The sequence below is a fragment of the Maylandia zebra genome, linkage group LG17, assembly GCF_041146795.1.
Source record: "Maylandia zebra isolate NMK-2024a linkage group LG17, Mzebra_GT3a, whole genome shotgun sequence".
In the NCBI taxonomy this organism is placed as follows: Eukaryota; Metazoa; Chordata; class Actinopteri; order Cichliformes; family Cichlidae; genus Maylandia; species Maylandia zebra.
In genome coordinates, this window is record NC_135183.1 from 24325615 (window position 1) to 24341586 (window position 15972).

The following is a 15972-nucleotide window of genomic DNA, read 5'->3' on the forward strand; positions in this document are numbered from 1 at the left end:
AAAAATGCTAATATGGATTATAAAGAGAGCCTCCAGTACTTTCCGTCAGCTGAAAGAGGCTATTATCTGAAAATTTAGTTGACATTAGTCCTAATATGGTTCCTGTATAGATTTTTTTCCCTCTTAAACTGTCAGTAGGTGAGGGAATTTCAACGGTAACAGCGTTTCAACAGTATAATAAGTTGTGTGTGGTTGATGGCGGTTTTCGTGTTCCAGCCACATCTAGGTTGATGATTGGCATGTTGAATCATCATCAGCCCTGTGTGTGTGTGTGTGTGTGTGTGTGTGTGTGTGTGTGTGTGTGTGTGTGTGTGTGTGTGTGTGTGTGTGCTAAAAGCAGAGGAACTGAACTCCCCGCCACCGTCACATTGCATTACCGACTCAGTGGCACGGTATCATCACATCAAATTAGTCTTAATGAACACAAGCGAGTCGACTGAGGAGAGAGATAATCAAACTTTTATTAAATGACTTAATCTTCTGTACATGCATAATGCAGTGGAAAGAGAGATGGGTCTGTGGTGTCTGTCTACGTGGGGATGATCTTTACCCCAAAACATGTGAATGTATGTGGAAGCAGTGAGCCTAAAGATCATTTGCCACAGCGCATGAGATCACCGTGCACCTCCTCGCTGGGAAAGGAGCGGCTAAATAAAATAATAAAGTAAAATTATGCTACCATCAAAGCCTGTTCCCTTGAGTAAACAAAAGAGATGCATTTCAAACAGTATGCTCCTTCAGTTCATTTGGTTATCATACAAAAAGAAAATGCACTATAACTCACTCCATGCATTCTAGAAGGCAGAAAAACAGAAGTAAAATATGGAGTTACTTCTGTGTTATTAAACAGCAGGTTTACAATAAAGAAACTGTAAATATTAGACCTAAAATAGTTTAGGTGCAAGTAAAATTTATCATTTAAAATATTATTCCAAATGTACTGTTTACAAAAGCAGAAGCTTTGCTTACCGTTGACCTGAATCTCACGGGTCTGAGCTACAAAGAAATATGCAAGACACTTTCAAAGTAAAAGTTGTGCCATCCATCCATCCATCCATTTTCATTCGCTTTGTCCGGGGCCGGGTCGCGGGGGCAGCAGCCTAAGCAAAGAGGCCCAGACCTCCCTCTCCCCAGCCACCTCCTCCAGCTTATCCGGGGGAATACCAAGGCGTTCCCAGGCCAGCCGAGAGATATAATCTCTCCAGCGTGTCCTGGGTCTGCCCCGGGGCCTCCTCCCGGTGGGACATACCTGGAACACCTCACCCAGGAGGCGCCCAGGGGGCATCCTTGTCAGATGCCCGAACCACCTCAGCTGGCTCCTTTCGATGTGGAGCAGCAGCTGCTCTACTCTGAGCCCCTCCCGGATGGCCGAACGTCTCACCCTATCTCTAAGGGAGAGGCCAGCCACCCTTCGGAGGAAGCTCATTTCTGCCGCTTGTATCCGCGATCTCGTTCTTTCGGTCACTACCCACAGCTCGTGGCCATAGGTGAGGGTAGGGACGTAGATCGACCGGTAAATTGAGAGCTTCGCTTTTACACTCAGCTCCCTCTTCACCACGACGGACCGGTGCAGCGTCCGCATTACTGCAGCTGCAGCCCCAATCCGTCTGTCGATCTCCGACAGACGGTTGTGCCTTATTGCCGAAATCGACATGTTTCAAAAGGCTTAACTTTTATTCTAAGGCAAACGGTCTCCATTTCCAGTTTGTTTCACAACCGCTCTGCGAGTAGCTAGCAAATATTTGCAGATAACTCCTCTTCCAAGCAAACTACAGGGAACTACAGAATTCTGCTAGTGACCGAAGCAATTGCAAGGTTTTTTTTTTTTTTAGTGTAGCAACATAATTCCTTGTGACAAATTTCACAAGACCTAACAGGCAACCTCCCACAACCACTTGCCAACCAGTCAGGAAATACCAATTTTTCTCTAGTTACTAGCCGTTCATCGACTGGTCTCTAGGCCTGTGTGACTGGGGCCTAAATAATGCTGCCCTACTAAGTGGCAACCAAAATATATGAGAGCCTATTTTTTCCACATTTTATTAATGTACAGTGCCAGCCAATCGTTGCGTCTAAAAAGGTTACACACCCGGTCAGCATTCACATATAGCAGCAACCCTCTTCGTCTCTATGACAGGAAGTTGTGAAGAGTAAGGTGGAAAATAAGATCTCGATCTCACTGCATTAATCACGCAGTACTTGGACCTAGAAAATTAATGGTTTTACATCCACTCTATCAGATGAAAGTGACACATAGCCAGAACATTACATGGCTATATTCATTTAGACAGGTTTGTGGACTTTAAAGGAGAAACGATTGCTGGTGCTAGCTTTAGCCACACTCAGCTAACTGATCTAATATGTTGAAGTCAAGCCAGAAAGTGTTACATTTAGCACATTTTTAAAATATAGTCAGATTGCTGGAGAATATAAAGATTTTCAAATGCATCTTCAAATACTTTATTATTCTGATTTTTCCCCCCTCATATTTAAGTGACGAGTAAAATTAGATGCCGGGAACATCCCTGGTAAAGAGCACTGATACTCTGTTTTCCAAAAAATAGAAAATCAGTGAACATTTGTATCGTCTCAACTTCAGTACTTCAATCTTAGCATTCAATATCAATTGCTGCCAATTCATACAGCTCATTATAAAACAGCAGTCTACATGGAACAGGTCAGATGTAGCATCTTTGCTATGAAACTTTTGAATAAGCAAAACTTTTGAATTCATAAACAACTTTTAGATTTCCAAAAACGTTGGATTTACAAAGACGTTTTTCTTGCAAGAAAACATTTTGATCACAGTGTCTTCAGTTTTGCTCTCACAATTTTCAAAACTGCCAATTAATTCTGTTTAAACCGCATATTAAAGGCCCAGAACACTCAGTACTAAACATCTATTAAATATCACAAAGGCTGAACTTGTAAACAAGAGCAAAATATTTTTTAAGAAAATGAATCCACATATATGATAGACAAGGATTTTACCCAAAGACGTTTCATAAGTGTCAGCTATAATACTCAAGATGTCGACACTGAAATGAGTAAAGCATTTTATTGATATTATTTTTAAACTGATTGTTTAAATGGGATATATTCAAAATGCAAATTTTTTGCAGATTAGCACTTGTGGGATTAAGATGTACCAAAAAGTTATTGGAAGAAAGTAAATCTGGCACCAGTGTCCATTAATAAAGCACCAGGCTTTAACCATTTAAAAAAAAAAAAAATCTCACATGCATTGCAAGGCACTATGCCCACTTTGGCTGCTGATACTGTAGCACTAATTATATTGGATTTGGTCCTAAACAGCAGCACTGCACTGGCTTCAGACACAATTCAAACATTGCAACAATGGAAATCTTTTTCAGTTTACCTGTGTGAGTATTGGGTGTAGTTTGTGGAGATGTTTGAAAAGACTTTGTGTGCGCTTGTTTTTGTAGCACATACATTCAATGTATTTTAGCATCTTTTTTTTTTTTAATGTCCTTATCAGAAATGAAAAAAAATTAACAATCTAAATGGCCTATATACAATACATTTACATATAATATGTATAGGATAACCGAAAATCCCCACCACTCAGTTCAGCTTTCACAACAATTGGAATAATCCTCCTCAGATAGGAGGGATGCATTTTAAGGCTGTGCGCCTCAGATGACAGCTGATTTACAGTCTCACTCTAACAGACAAAAAACACAGATTCAAACACATAAAAGGTGACCCTGCTGGACTTGACCCAGAGCAGGAGGCTGGTTTGGAGAGGGGAGACGACAGAGTTGCTGGGCTGTTGTGCCGGATCTGGTTCTACCTCGTCAGCTGGCCTACCACTTTCAGCAGAGTCTTGTTCTCTTGTTTGAGTTGCTCGTTCTCATCTTCGATGTCATCCAGGTCCTGTGAAAAGAGCACAACACACACATATCTCTCTGTTTAGTTCCATCAGGACCCATTTAACCACATAAATATTCAAGACCCTGCCTCTATACCGCTGAGAGGCCTGATCAGGTTGTGGAGTGTTCGTCTGAGAGTTAAAATGAGCATTGCTTGCTGCCAGGTCCCCCCCCCCCCCCCTCCCCTCCCCTTCCATTTGGGCTGCCTTGATAGCAACAAATTAGACATTAACAGCTTCAATTAGTTGCAAATGAGAGAAGCTCTAAGTTGCCACAGCGCTGTCTCATCAAAGTGACACTCCTCATTTTCGGTTTCTTCCATCACCGGCCATGATTGCATGACTGTTGGGAATGAGCTGAACAACACTTGGAGGGACTTAAAAAGTCAAGTTAAGCAGGTCACAGGTTTACAACACAGCTTGCTGTCTCTGCGGCAAAAAAGGGACGTAAAGACTAACGTAAGGTGAGACACTAACAAGAGAGAGGTGGGGTTTGGTTCCCTTCTTTTGCACCAAGATGCAGATAACTTGATCTGCCGCTCACAAACTGGGTGGGAGGGGTGACTGTTGTTGTGAATTGGCGTCACATAGATACAGTTGATTTCAATTTTATTAGCAAATTTAAGACATTTGAAGACTTTAAAGACTCAAAAACATGATAGCTGTCACCTGTCTGTCAGATGCCTGTAACACATAGCTGCTTCCAGAGAAAAATCTTCAAAAGTTTAATGTAGACACTACAATCACCTAAAGAATCTAGTGCTGCATTAAGTAACAACTCTATACTGAGTAATAGTGATAAGCAAGTAAAAAGCTGTTTGCTAAGAATATTGTATCAACTTAGAAAAAGAAAAAAAGGACAATTATTGCAGATTTAACCTTTAGGAAATATAAAAGCTCTTTTGCTTTCTCATTAGATGAGCCCATCAGTATTTACTGTGTAAGCTTTCACCGAACACTCTGCAAGACTCTCTTTTCAAACCATATCAGTGGGGAGAAAGACGTCCAGCAGTTGAGCTTTATCTTTTCTTTCTCTCCCAAATAAACTTCTACAGTGACTGAGGGTTCAATTTTACTCTGCAGAGACGCCGACTGGATCAACTCTTATCTCCTGCTATAACATCAGGCCCTGCAGGAGCCTCTCTCAGGGACGTTTCTGATGGCTCGCTGCCTGCATTAACCATCCTTGGATAAATCACTTCTCTTATGGCCAACCTCTCCTATATGTGATGCTATCAGTATGATGCTTCCTGTATATTGTGCTCTTTTTGGGGTTTGCAGTGTGTTTGATAATGACAAAAGCATTTAGATAATAAGCAAGCAAGAAAAATGTACACCATTTTCCACCCATCAGACTCGTGATCCAGAAAACACAGTAAAAAGCTGCAAGTACAGAAGGTTTGGAGAGGTTTCACTACGGATATAAAGCCATCAGCCAACATGTTTCTCACCCTGCGTGCAGCATGAGGTGAAAGAAGGGGGAGAGAAAAAAAACACACTCCAACCCATCAAGCCAAATGTGAAAGCACACCTGACCCCTGCTATTGGGTTCACTTTAGTGTGAAATGATCAGACTGTTATAGTTATGAGATCTGTCAAAAGCTCTTCTCCCGATAATTGCAGCAGCAGCACTTATTATCGCTCGTCTTGCCATTCTCATGTCTTAACTGATCTTCCTGAGGGAGAACTGTTTAGTTCCTTTTTTCAGTGAGAAATGGGTGTTTTTTGTCTTTGTAAACACTCAATATTATCACCTCATCTACAAATGTGTTTTAACCCGATTTGAATCTCCTCTTAATAACCGTTCAGCCTATATAAGAGTTCATATTTTATTGACTTTGATTATTTTTGCCATGAAGATTTTACCAAAAACAGCATGCATCTCTTCATTGTTATTTCGAAATGGGCCTTAGTTTATGAAGTTACAATGAAATTCTTTTAACTAAACCCATTCTCATTCATAGTCATTCAAATACTACCACTTTGTCAATGCTACTGGGATTTCTGCTGTAACCATAATGCATCTTGGCAATGACACCATGACACACACATGTACGCTACAGCAATATTAGTCTCCGTAAGCAAATATTCTCACAAAACATAAGACCATTTCAGAGTTTGTTAACATGTGACATCAAAATGCTCCATGAAGGAAGACCAAGCTTCCAAATCTGAAAAGTTGGGAGTGAAAGTAGTAGTCATTATTATTTCTTCTGCTTTGCTCGTCACACAGTGTTGCAGCTAAAGAAGAGTGATTCCAGAGTGTACATTGGATATAGTAAGATCACCCACTGGGTCTTATTCTTATGAACTCTCAAAGTTAATAGACAGTCACTGCTATGCTGTTTATTTTTTAGAGCCAGATGTTACCTTAACGAGATGAGAAGCTGTGGATTGCCTAAGGTTACTAAAGTTAGTGAGCTTAGTTAGCAAGCTACCTTTGTAAACTGCCTAGATGCAAAACACAGACATACACCTACTAATAAGGTCAAAGTAAGAGTGAAATAAAATACTAGAAGTGTATTTGGAAAGATTGTTCCAAACAACTAAACAGCATGCCATAATATTAATTATATTATCAACCAATGGACTGTTATCCAAACATAATTAAGCCTTATACATTCCTGTGTGGTGTCTATGTAGTAGACTGGTTATCAAGCAACATGAAAAGCAACTCAATAATTAAGATAAATCTGTAATCAACAAAGTTAACCCAGAGGTGTAAGGTGAACTTCAATTTCATTTTTGAATGTGGAGCCCAACTGTGAAAGTCACTTTATAATAAATGGTTGCTGATTGTAATACCACAGTGATTGGCTGAAATTGGCTAGGTTGTAATTTACTGTTCATCTAGTTTGGCCCATGGCTGCATTTTACTGTTTTGATTTGACTGTTAAATGACACAGTAAAAAAAATCACTTTGGAAGTTTCAATTCAAAGGGGTTTGAACTGCAAAGGCCCAGTTCAGACTCGTTCTCCAGAAAGGTCCAAAAAAACCCCATGATGCAGATAAAGAGCGTGAACACAGCTGTTAAAAGTAATTTTCAGTGGACTTCATCATTTCTTTCTTTTTTGCTGTATTCAACAAAAACTACTTGCATAAACCGAATGAAAGAAGCCAAAGAGGACTGCTTATCCTTCACTGTTCATCCAAGACGACTCAAATTTAGGCTGACAAAAAAACAGCTCAGTGGTGACACCATGATTGACGAATCAGTTACATATGAACCTACCTGCCACACGGAGCAACAAATTTTAATACTTTCAACTACTTGTGTTTCAGAGTGTTTAAATTGCAAATTACAGTAAGTTCCCCCCATTGTGTTTCAAGTTATATAAATTCAAAACTAAAAAAGTATGTTTATGTCCAGCTTCTGATAGACTGCAAGAATAATCAGTGTAGAAAAACACATAGCTATTACACGCAAGGCCAGTAAAATGCCAGATGATGATTACAGCCCCCACAAGACGCCCACGCATGCAAACACAAAGGAACACTCAAAATATCAGACATCAGAGCAGAAAATTATGTAGGCTGTGCTCACTTGGTTCAGCAAGTCGATTTCCTCCTTCAGCTTCCCAATGAGATCATCTTTGTCCTGGTAGGCTTTCAGCAACCTGGCGTTCTCCTGACGCTCTCTGGCCAGCTCCTGAAAATGCACACAGATTGCACACATAGTTACATGAAAGGCAAATATTTTCACAAAGAAACAGTGCGTGGAATCTGCATTAAGGTGTACCAGGAAATCTGCCCTGTAATTAGTTTAGCTACACAAGATTTGGAATTTCATACATCGAAACAGTTGCCCTGGAGCATTGCTGTCTGAAGGGGAAAACAAAATGAAGTTAATCAAGATAAATACAACCCGAATCCAGTAAATTGGGAAAGATTGCAATGATGCAAATCTCTAAACTCATATTTATTCACAGTAGAACATAGAAAACATATCAAGTGATTAAAAACGAGACATTTTAGTGTTTCCAGAAATATATTAGTTCATTTTGATGATGAAAATGATCTTTAAAAAAAAAAAAAAAGTTAGGACAGGGGCAACAAAAGGCTGGAAAACTAAGGGTTGCTAAAATGAAACTGCTTTCTTTTTGGTGCAGTGGGGACCTAGGTTCACTAACATAGGTTTTCATAGGTGATTCTGAGCCCATGCAGCGATTTTGCAGGGCTATTTTTAAAGCAGCAGCACCTGCGGACTCACAGTTTATGGCCAATGCATACAGAGATTACTCTGGATTCTTAGACTCAGACTTTAATGATATTATGAAACTCTCTTAGCACCCTTTGCATGTTCTCCCTGCGCCTGGGTGAGTTCTCTCTGGGTATTCAAGCTTACCCTCACACTCCAAAGGTATACTTGTTAGGTTAATTAGTGATTCTAAATTGGGTGTCGGGAGCGAATGAGAGTACGAATGATTGTCTCTCTGTCAGCTCTGGCTACCAGCCAGATTGCACCATGCCTCTTGCCCTGTCATACAGCTTGGATCGGGCTCCAGCACACCTGCAATCCTGAACTGCACGGGCAAAGAATAAAACAGAGGGGTGGATTTTTTTTTCAAGTTGATGAACTATTTCATCAGAGCCACTCATAAAACTGAATTCCTTCCACTCATGAAAAACTCCCAGGGATGCTCCTTTTATACCTAATCACATTACTAATTAACTTTATTTGTTGCCAGATGTTGCACAACTCTCAGCTTTTTTTTCCTCTCTCTTTTTTTTTTTTTTTTAAATTGTATTTTTAAAATCAGTTTCTGAAAAACATGCGACTGCTTTTTATTTGGATCTTACAAAGGCAAAAGTGTAGAGTAAAAGTAAAAGTGAAGCAGCTACATTTACCAGTTATAAAAAAAGGAAACGAAACGAGCCTCTGCACTGGTCTACTGAAAGAGATTACTTTATTCAAACCATATTTTTACTAGCAGAAACATTTGGTATTAAAAAGGCGTCAAGAACAGTCAACTGCATTGACTTTTTGTAAGATGACATTTTTCCAATAATGTATGTAATTTTCTATTTCCCACTTCCACAGACTCTTCAAAAACCCACAATAATAAATCCACGCAGACTGTCAGTGAACAATGCATTAATAGTTTCTTTTATATAGTACTTTTGTGTTATTTTCAAATTGTACTTAAAAGCCAGTGTGTTCTTGTCCGCCTCCTCTAACAGCCACAGTGAAATAATGGATATTGTGCCTTCCTGAGAGAGACGATTGTATGCACATCATAAACCGAAAGTTAATGTGCACACATTTTCAAACTGCTGCTATTTTATCATGGAAATGAAGATTAAACCAGGACTTTGTAGTTTCACTTTCTGGCTCTTCCAGATAATCATGAAATTGCTTAAATAAAAAAAATGTATTATGCAGCTACAGTAGATGGCAATAGTCAAAGCTGGCATAATATGACTTTTAAAGCTACCATAGATAAGTGCAGCATTGTATCTCCTCTCAAAGACACCTGAACAAACATTTGTCTTATTTCTTTCATAAAATACAACAATACCAGCTGAAATTCCTTTTCTTTTATTCTGAATGTCTGTCATCTGACAATAACAGCGTTTGGGAATACTGTCCATTGTGCAAACATTAAAAAAAACATACTGCACAAAATACACTGTGCCCCAGAACATTGTAAAGTATGGGTATCAAAAAAAATCTGTAAATATGGGTTGAATATGGAATTTTCATTGTATTTTCACTTCCCCAGGATGTTTCTTGCTTGCTAATATTACATCTGCTCAAAGCATTATGGGGACCAAAAAGGATGATGTTGGTTCTGCTTTCTAAGTTGCTCATTTTTATGTAAGAATCATTCAGTGAATTATTTAAAGTGGACAATGTTTTTTCTATTTTCTAGGACAGCATATATAAATAATCCTAAAATGCTCTGAAAGACGTCAGTGAGATTGGTTGTGGGCAGACCCACATGGCCTACAGTGGGCCTTGCACCAGAGTAAAATGTGGCACATCTGGGCCCCGGACTGTGGGGCAGTCCATAGTGTGAGCTGACTGTGGGCTGTCCAGACTAAGCAGAGAGGGGCCGTAAAAGGAGGCCCCTACTTTAGGCCCACTGTATATCAACACTCTAGGCTTTGGCTGCCCTAGTGGTGCCCCATCCAGGGCCCACATGTGCCCCATGGTACATTACTGCCACCAACTGGTAGGAAGCGTTGACCAGAATGTTCTTCAAAGATCAACAAAAACAAAACAAAAAAGAGCTACTTAGACCAAAAAGCTACCACAGCAGGTACACACACTAGTTGCCCAAAGAAAATTTTTATGGTGACCCCAAATGGGCCCCACATGGGTTTTCAGTGGGCTACCTACAGTGGGTACCCACACTGAGCCAAAAAGGCAAAATTGCTATGGGCTCCACAATAACAAGCCTAAATAGTGCCCGCATGGGATTTCTGTGAGTAAACCCACTGTGGAATGGTTCACTGAATACTCATTTTGGGCCCTAAAGGGCAAAACAGCTGTAGGCCCTTTGTGGGGTAAGTGTCTGCGTGCCCTGCCCCCACAGCCCCACAGTTCACCCGCAGCTACCCACTGAGAGCTTGAAGTCTCAGTGAAGTCTGAGATTTAGGTGCAGCTGTCTTATATGAGCAGACCTGCATCTGGAATGAAAAGTGAGATAAACAACAATGACAAAAATATGTGTGAAATATGATTTCTGGACACCCAAGTGACATTTGATTCCAAGTTGAGTTTCTACAGTGGGAGCAGAGAGAGGCTGAGTGGCTGATGGGAGCTGTGCAGGAAGAAAAGACATATCTGTACTGAGAAAGGTCATCTATTCAACAACACTGAGGAGAATTTCTGTAAGTGCAGAGCCACAGTTTCCAGCCAGAAAATGTAGAACCTGGGCAGCTGCACAAAGGACTCAAAGTGGAATTTCATCTTAACAAAGTGCTACTGATAGAGGCTTTCAAGTTAGCCAAAAGATACAGCCTTGACTCACGGTTCACTGAGACGCTATAGAATTTTGATAGATATCAATAACTGATATTACCTCAGCAATTTTAGATCTCCATGGTGTTCTGTGGGGATGAACGTAGTTTTAGTAACACCCAGAAAAGTCTAGAAGCTCAGCTTTACTCTCAATCGCTGAGCTTTGATCTTTTCTTTTTTTTTTTAAACAAACAATTACAAGTCCTGTTGTAATGCATCTAACCTGTGCATCAACTTTTGTGTTAGACCAATCAAGCTTTAAACAGCTGCATTTCCAAATATAATTCGGACATCGCACTTAGGCTTCCTGGCCTTGTGGCAGATATGCCATCTTCAGGCTTTGAAACTACTTGGCAACCATCTGGTAAAGCCCTAGCCATGTAAGCCTAAAGATTGGTCAATAACCACCTGGCAACCAACCATGACCACAAGCAAGTTTACTCCTCCCCCCCCCCCCCCCCATCTACAATAAGAAGAAATAAATTGAAGGACTGAAAAAACTAACTAAAACTAATTTAAAAAATTTTTTTTTTAAATACTCAAGAATTAGATCAACTCTAGTAATCCACAGCAAAAAAAAATCAGCAGATTGTCAGTAAATATTAAGCTCATTTGATAGGTAAGGACTGCCAAGAACAACAGGTGTTGACCTTATCACTGCAGGGAAGCTATAAAATCTGCCAACACATGTATTCTGACTCATCTGAATCAGAGCAGACGCTTACATTTACTCACTTTTGTGTCTTTAAGAAATAAAAACATCTAAGTTTTAAAGCAAATGTTAACTTTTTTTTTCTAAAGTCAACTCCAATAAATCAAGAAATGCAGCATTTAATTAAATGATAATATTATTTGGGTTATGTTTATGTGGACGAGGTTCGACTAGTAATATGACTTGTTAAAAGGTCAGTCTATTTACCCTCTCCAGGTCTTCTATCCTTTTCTCCAGACTTCCAGGTGCTGAAGCTCCTCCATCTCGGCCGTGGCGGTTGTGTCGCTGTCGGCTGTTACCGCCGGTGTCCTCCTCCAACCCCATTTGTGGAAAGCTGTTAGTAACAAACACAATATTGCTGAGCCTGTAAGTTGAATGCATCGAAATATTTTATACTTCACATTATACATGGCCACACTTCAAAAGAAAAGGAAAGTTAGAAAAAGAGTACCATTTGTGCTTGATTTCTACTTTTCAAAGTGTCCAGTAGTGTATTCACACTGAGGCCGTTTGAAGGTATGAATCATACCCACATTGTAAAACTTCAATAGGGATGACACAGCCATCATCAAAAGAGCAGGTGGGGAATATCTTCTGCGTGTTTGCTCTTTCAATTAGGCATGCACTATTAAAGCCCCTCTCCCTTTTTATTCCTTTAATGGAGAAGGCCATCAAGGATGTGCAACTTTGGTATAAAAAGGATTCTGATTAAGAAACAATTTATATATATTACAACTTCAAATAGGCTCAGGAATGGCAGTGGCAAGTTGTGCGTCCCTGCTGTTAAGCTGGTGGGGGGGTGGGGGGTTGAAGTTTTGTATGCAGCTCAAACAGAACATTAAACTTATCTCGTTTTCATTTTTTCAGTGCTTAGAGACAGAGTCTGGGGCGGCTGGGAATAGAATATTCATGTGCAGTCAATTTCCTTACTGACCTTAATCCAATAATTATTGAAGTGGAAACTGGGAATGAAATGCTGGCTCTATACCTCATAACTACAACTACTCCCACTCCCCAGTAGCAAGAGACTATGACAGGTTTATATAATCTCCCTGGAAATAAAAAAACTTAGATTGTAGGATTCAGTGTGTTGTCTGAAGGGGCTGGTTGGCAGATTTCTACAGCTGAAACAGACAGGAAAGCTGCTGGCAAGACACAGGACCAATACCTCCTTTGTACCATCTGTACTCTTTAAGACCCGCCAGATATGAAGTCCGCATGATTAGACAACTTTAACAAGTACTGTTAACTCTGAAATCGTAGAAGCAGCAGTGGAAACTGAGTATAAACTGTTAAATTTGTTTATTTTTCTCCAGTGCTCAGTTTCATGGAATGCCAATATTTAAAAAAAAAAAAAAAAGTAATAGTAACCAGACAAGATCGGCTTTCTTGTTTTTGTTTTTCCTTTTGGCATGTTTAGTACATATCTGAAAGTAATAAGGCTGTAGTCTCAGCGCTCACTGGCTGGCAGGTCTAAAAACAGCAGTCTTGAGTTTTCTGCATAAGGATGTCCTCCCAACTTTTCCTACAATGTTCTTGTTTTTGAGTCTAAACATATCAGAATAATTCCACTATGTTTGGTCCAATTGTTTCATAGGTACCAGTGCATCCAACAACATGATATTGCTGGATGATATTGGGAGATTTCTCAGGATATGAGGCTTTTTAGCATTTTCTTTAAATAGTTCTTGTGCTGGGGCCGGGAGTTGATATAGTTCCATCTAAATGAAAAAAAATAAAAAGAGGGTGACACAACATCTGCTACAAGGGTAGCAGATGTTTCTGACTGCAAAGCCTTTCTTGCAAGGGCAACTGCTGACCTGCCTCCATTGCTACCAGGCTGCATTTTGCAGACTGGTGTGAAGTGAAGTCCAGGGAGCAGTTGAACTGATTTCCTCGGGAGATCTCCAAAGTAGTCACGGTGTAAGCAAAAGAGATATGGACCAAATAAACCAAAGTCTACCCTACATAATCCTCTCCCAGTTCACAAAGAAGTCCTTGAGGGTTTTACTTCCTCTAGATAGATCAAAGATTATTTTGGCATGAACTGGAACTGAATAAAGGTACAACAAAAACAGGTCTCATGACATAAATGGCTTAAAATCCTGCTCATGCATATAAATTCTTCTTTCCTCTATTGAAGCAGCAGTGCCATTTCTCATACACACGCACAGGCAGTATTTTTGTGTACCTTGACATTTACAGAACAAGCATCTTATTTTCCTTCATTCTCCCAGAGCCAACATTGCAGCGGCCAGCGCTTTTGATCAAGAGGAGTCCTTGAAATGCTCTTGCTGACGCTCGTCTGCAAGATAAAGGTGACTTCATTTGTCTCTCTCATTGTGGCTCTTCAAGGCAACTTTATCAGCGTGAGTGCACACGAGCACACAGGCGCGGATATTGTGCAATTCGTGCCTTTGCTATGATGTCCCGGAAAAAAGATCCACGAGAGTCACACACAATCATCGCAAATACACGGACTCCCCAAGATGCACAGTGGGTGTTGAATCCAAGCCTAAACATCCAAAGCCTCTTCACTAAATATCACACCGTGGCACTTTAGCACCCCACAGGCTGAGGTCTGGGGGAGTTAGAGAGAGAGGCTAAGCCAATCGCACATTCTTGTGAGCCTCAGCAGGTGGGAAGGAGAAAGCACAGACAAGAGCACCAATAACAGCAACAGTCACAGGTAATAATAACATCTCCCCACAAACAAAAGTGTCAATGTGTGGAATGAGTCAAAACTTCACTGGAGGCAACAGCACACTGGATTCAGTCGTCTGTTTAATGCTCTCATTACTTTAAAGCAAGACAGTATAAAGCCAGCTTCCATGCAGAGCTGCTTTGAGCTGCTAGTTTACAGATGCAGTCACTCCTCAGTCATCTCAGTGGCTGCTGGGTTTACAGGCAGGCAGAGGCAGCTTGGTTGTGCTTTGGTTTCTAAATCTTCAATCTTTCAGGTCCCCTGCTTATGTAGTTTCATTCTTTTCCCCCCTTTGGAAAGACAGCACTTTAGACAGTGAAGATTTGTCACCACCAGAGTACTGCCCCTCATTCATAACACACAGCACCTGGAGCAGACCTGCCCTGCCAGACAGGATTTTTGTCAGTTTATGAAACACAAGTCAAAAGCATGGTCCCAACTGACCTGAATCATCGTCTTCTGTGGAGATTTTTCCACTGAAAACTCTTAGTGACTGATAGTGTTTTAGTTTTGCAACTCAAAAAAAGTTACTTAGTTTTTCTCTTTTATGCTTAAATGTAAACACATTTCCATTTTTCTTTTAGTTGCACCCAAATAAAATAAAACCCCTGGTGCATTCAGACTGCTCTGTGTTTCTCTCCGACTTCTCAGCAGGTGGGTGCATACCAGAGGGAGGCATTTGTGTCACTCCACAAGTTAATTTTAGCAAACACAGCCTTGACCTGGTGGCTGTTTCTCACATTATTTTCATAGATGTGTGTCAGCTGCAAAAGGGCTCTGATTCAAATTCGGAAGAAGCATCTGGAAGCTCCAAAAACACTGACGAGGAAAGATAATGCTAGTTTTTGGATTTTAGACAGTAAAAGGTAAAATCATTACATTTAAAATGTAGATGCATGGTAGGTTAGAATGCTCTGACGTGCATTTTTTGTTATATTGTTTATCTTAGTAGGCAAATTAATATGATAAATGAGATGCAGCTAATTGGATTGCAAATCAGATTTAAATTTAGTGTCATGTTACTATGAGTTTTTAAAAAGAAAAAACCAAATGGTCTGAGAGGGAAGTAAATCAGAGCGCCACATGTGTTTTTAAATTGTTCATTCAGCCATCTTGTGTTGCCCAGCCCACCTGGTGGGTTATCCGTAGCGGAACAGCTGAGTGTCCAAGTGAGGCTAACCCAGCTGATGAGAGCAGCAGCCATAATTACATGGCCAGATTGAATGTCAGCTGGTGAACCTGACTGTCAGGGTTGGCCACAACCGCTCACTTTAGTTGCAAATAATGAAAAATAAATGCATGGCGGACTCACGCTGAGGGACGTCAACTCTAAATGATACAATTTTCTGTGATGTACTTCATTATCATGGAAAATGAAGGGAAAATGCATCGTTTCAAGAGCCCCTCCCTTAAAAGAATACTAATTTTGATGACCTGTTTAGAAAGAACATCAAAAACCAGTAAGATGAATCAAAACTCAAAGTAGAGCTATTCCCAGGAGGTTTCAGTCCAAACTGAAACTGAAAGAGTTTTTTTAGGCTGTTTGAGAAGGAAAGGTTGAAAGCCATTTATCAAATGCCAAAGCAAACTTGACCAAACAGCACCTCTCATTTTAGAACCAAAACCTTTCAAAGCAAATCATTTACTCTGAGCACTCCCTGCCAGCCACAGCAGGGAAGTGATGGCCCGGACAAAG

The 15972-nt window shown here is 40.3% G+C and overlaps 1 protein-coding gene across 3 annotated transcripts in view; it reads right to left on the reverse strand.

Annotated features, from left to right (window-relative positions):
* Nucleotides 1–437: 437 nt before the first annotated feature.
* pawr (PRKC, apoptosis, WT1, regulator) overlaps nt 438–15972 on the reverse strand; it is a 69593-nt gene continuing 54058 nt past the window's right edge. For all 3 annotated transcript variants that reach the window (XM_076875517.1, XM_023152663.3, XM_076875516.1), the window contains exons 5-7: nt 11780–11906; nt 7438–7542; nt 438–3897 (exon numbers count right to left, since the gene is read on the reverse strand). In XM_076875517.1, the coding sequence (XP_076731632.1) occupies nt 3811–3897; nt 7438–7542; nt 11780–11906 (319 nt within the window). In that variant the 3' untranslated portion in view covers nt 438–3810. The remainder of the gene's footprint in view (nt 3898–7437; nt 7543–11779; nt 11907–15972) is intronic.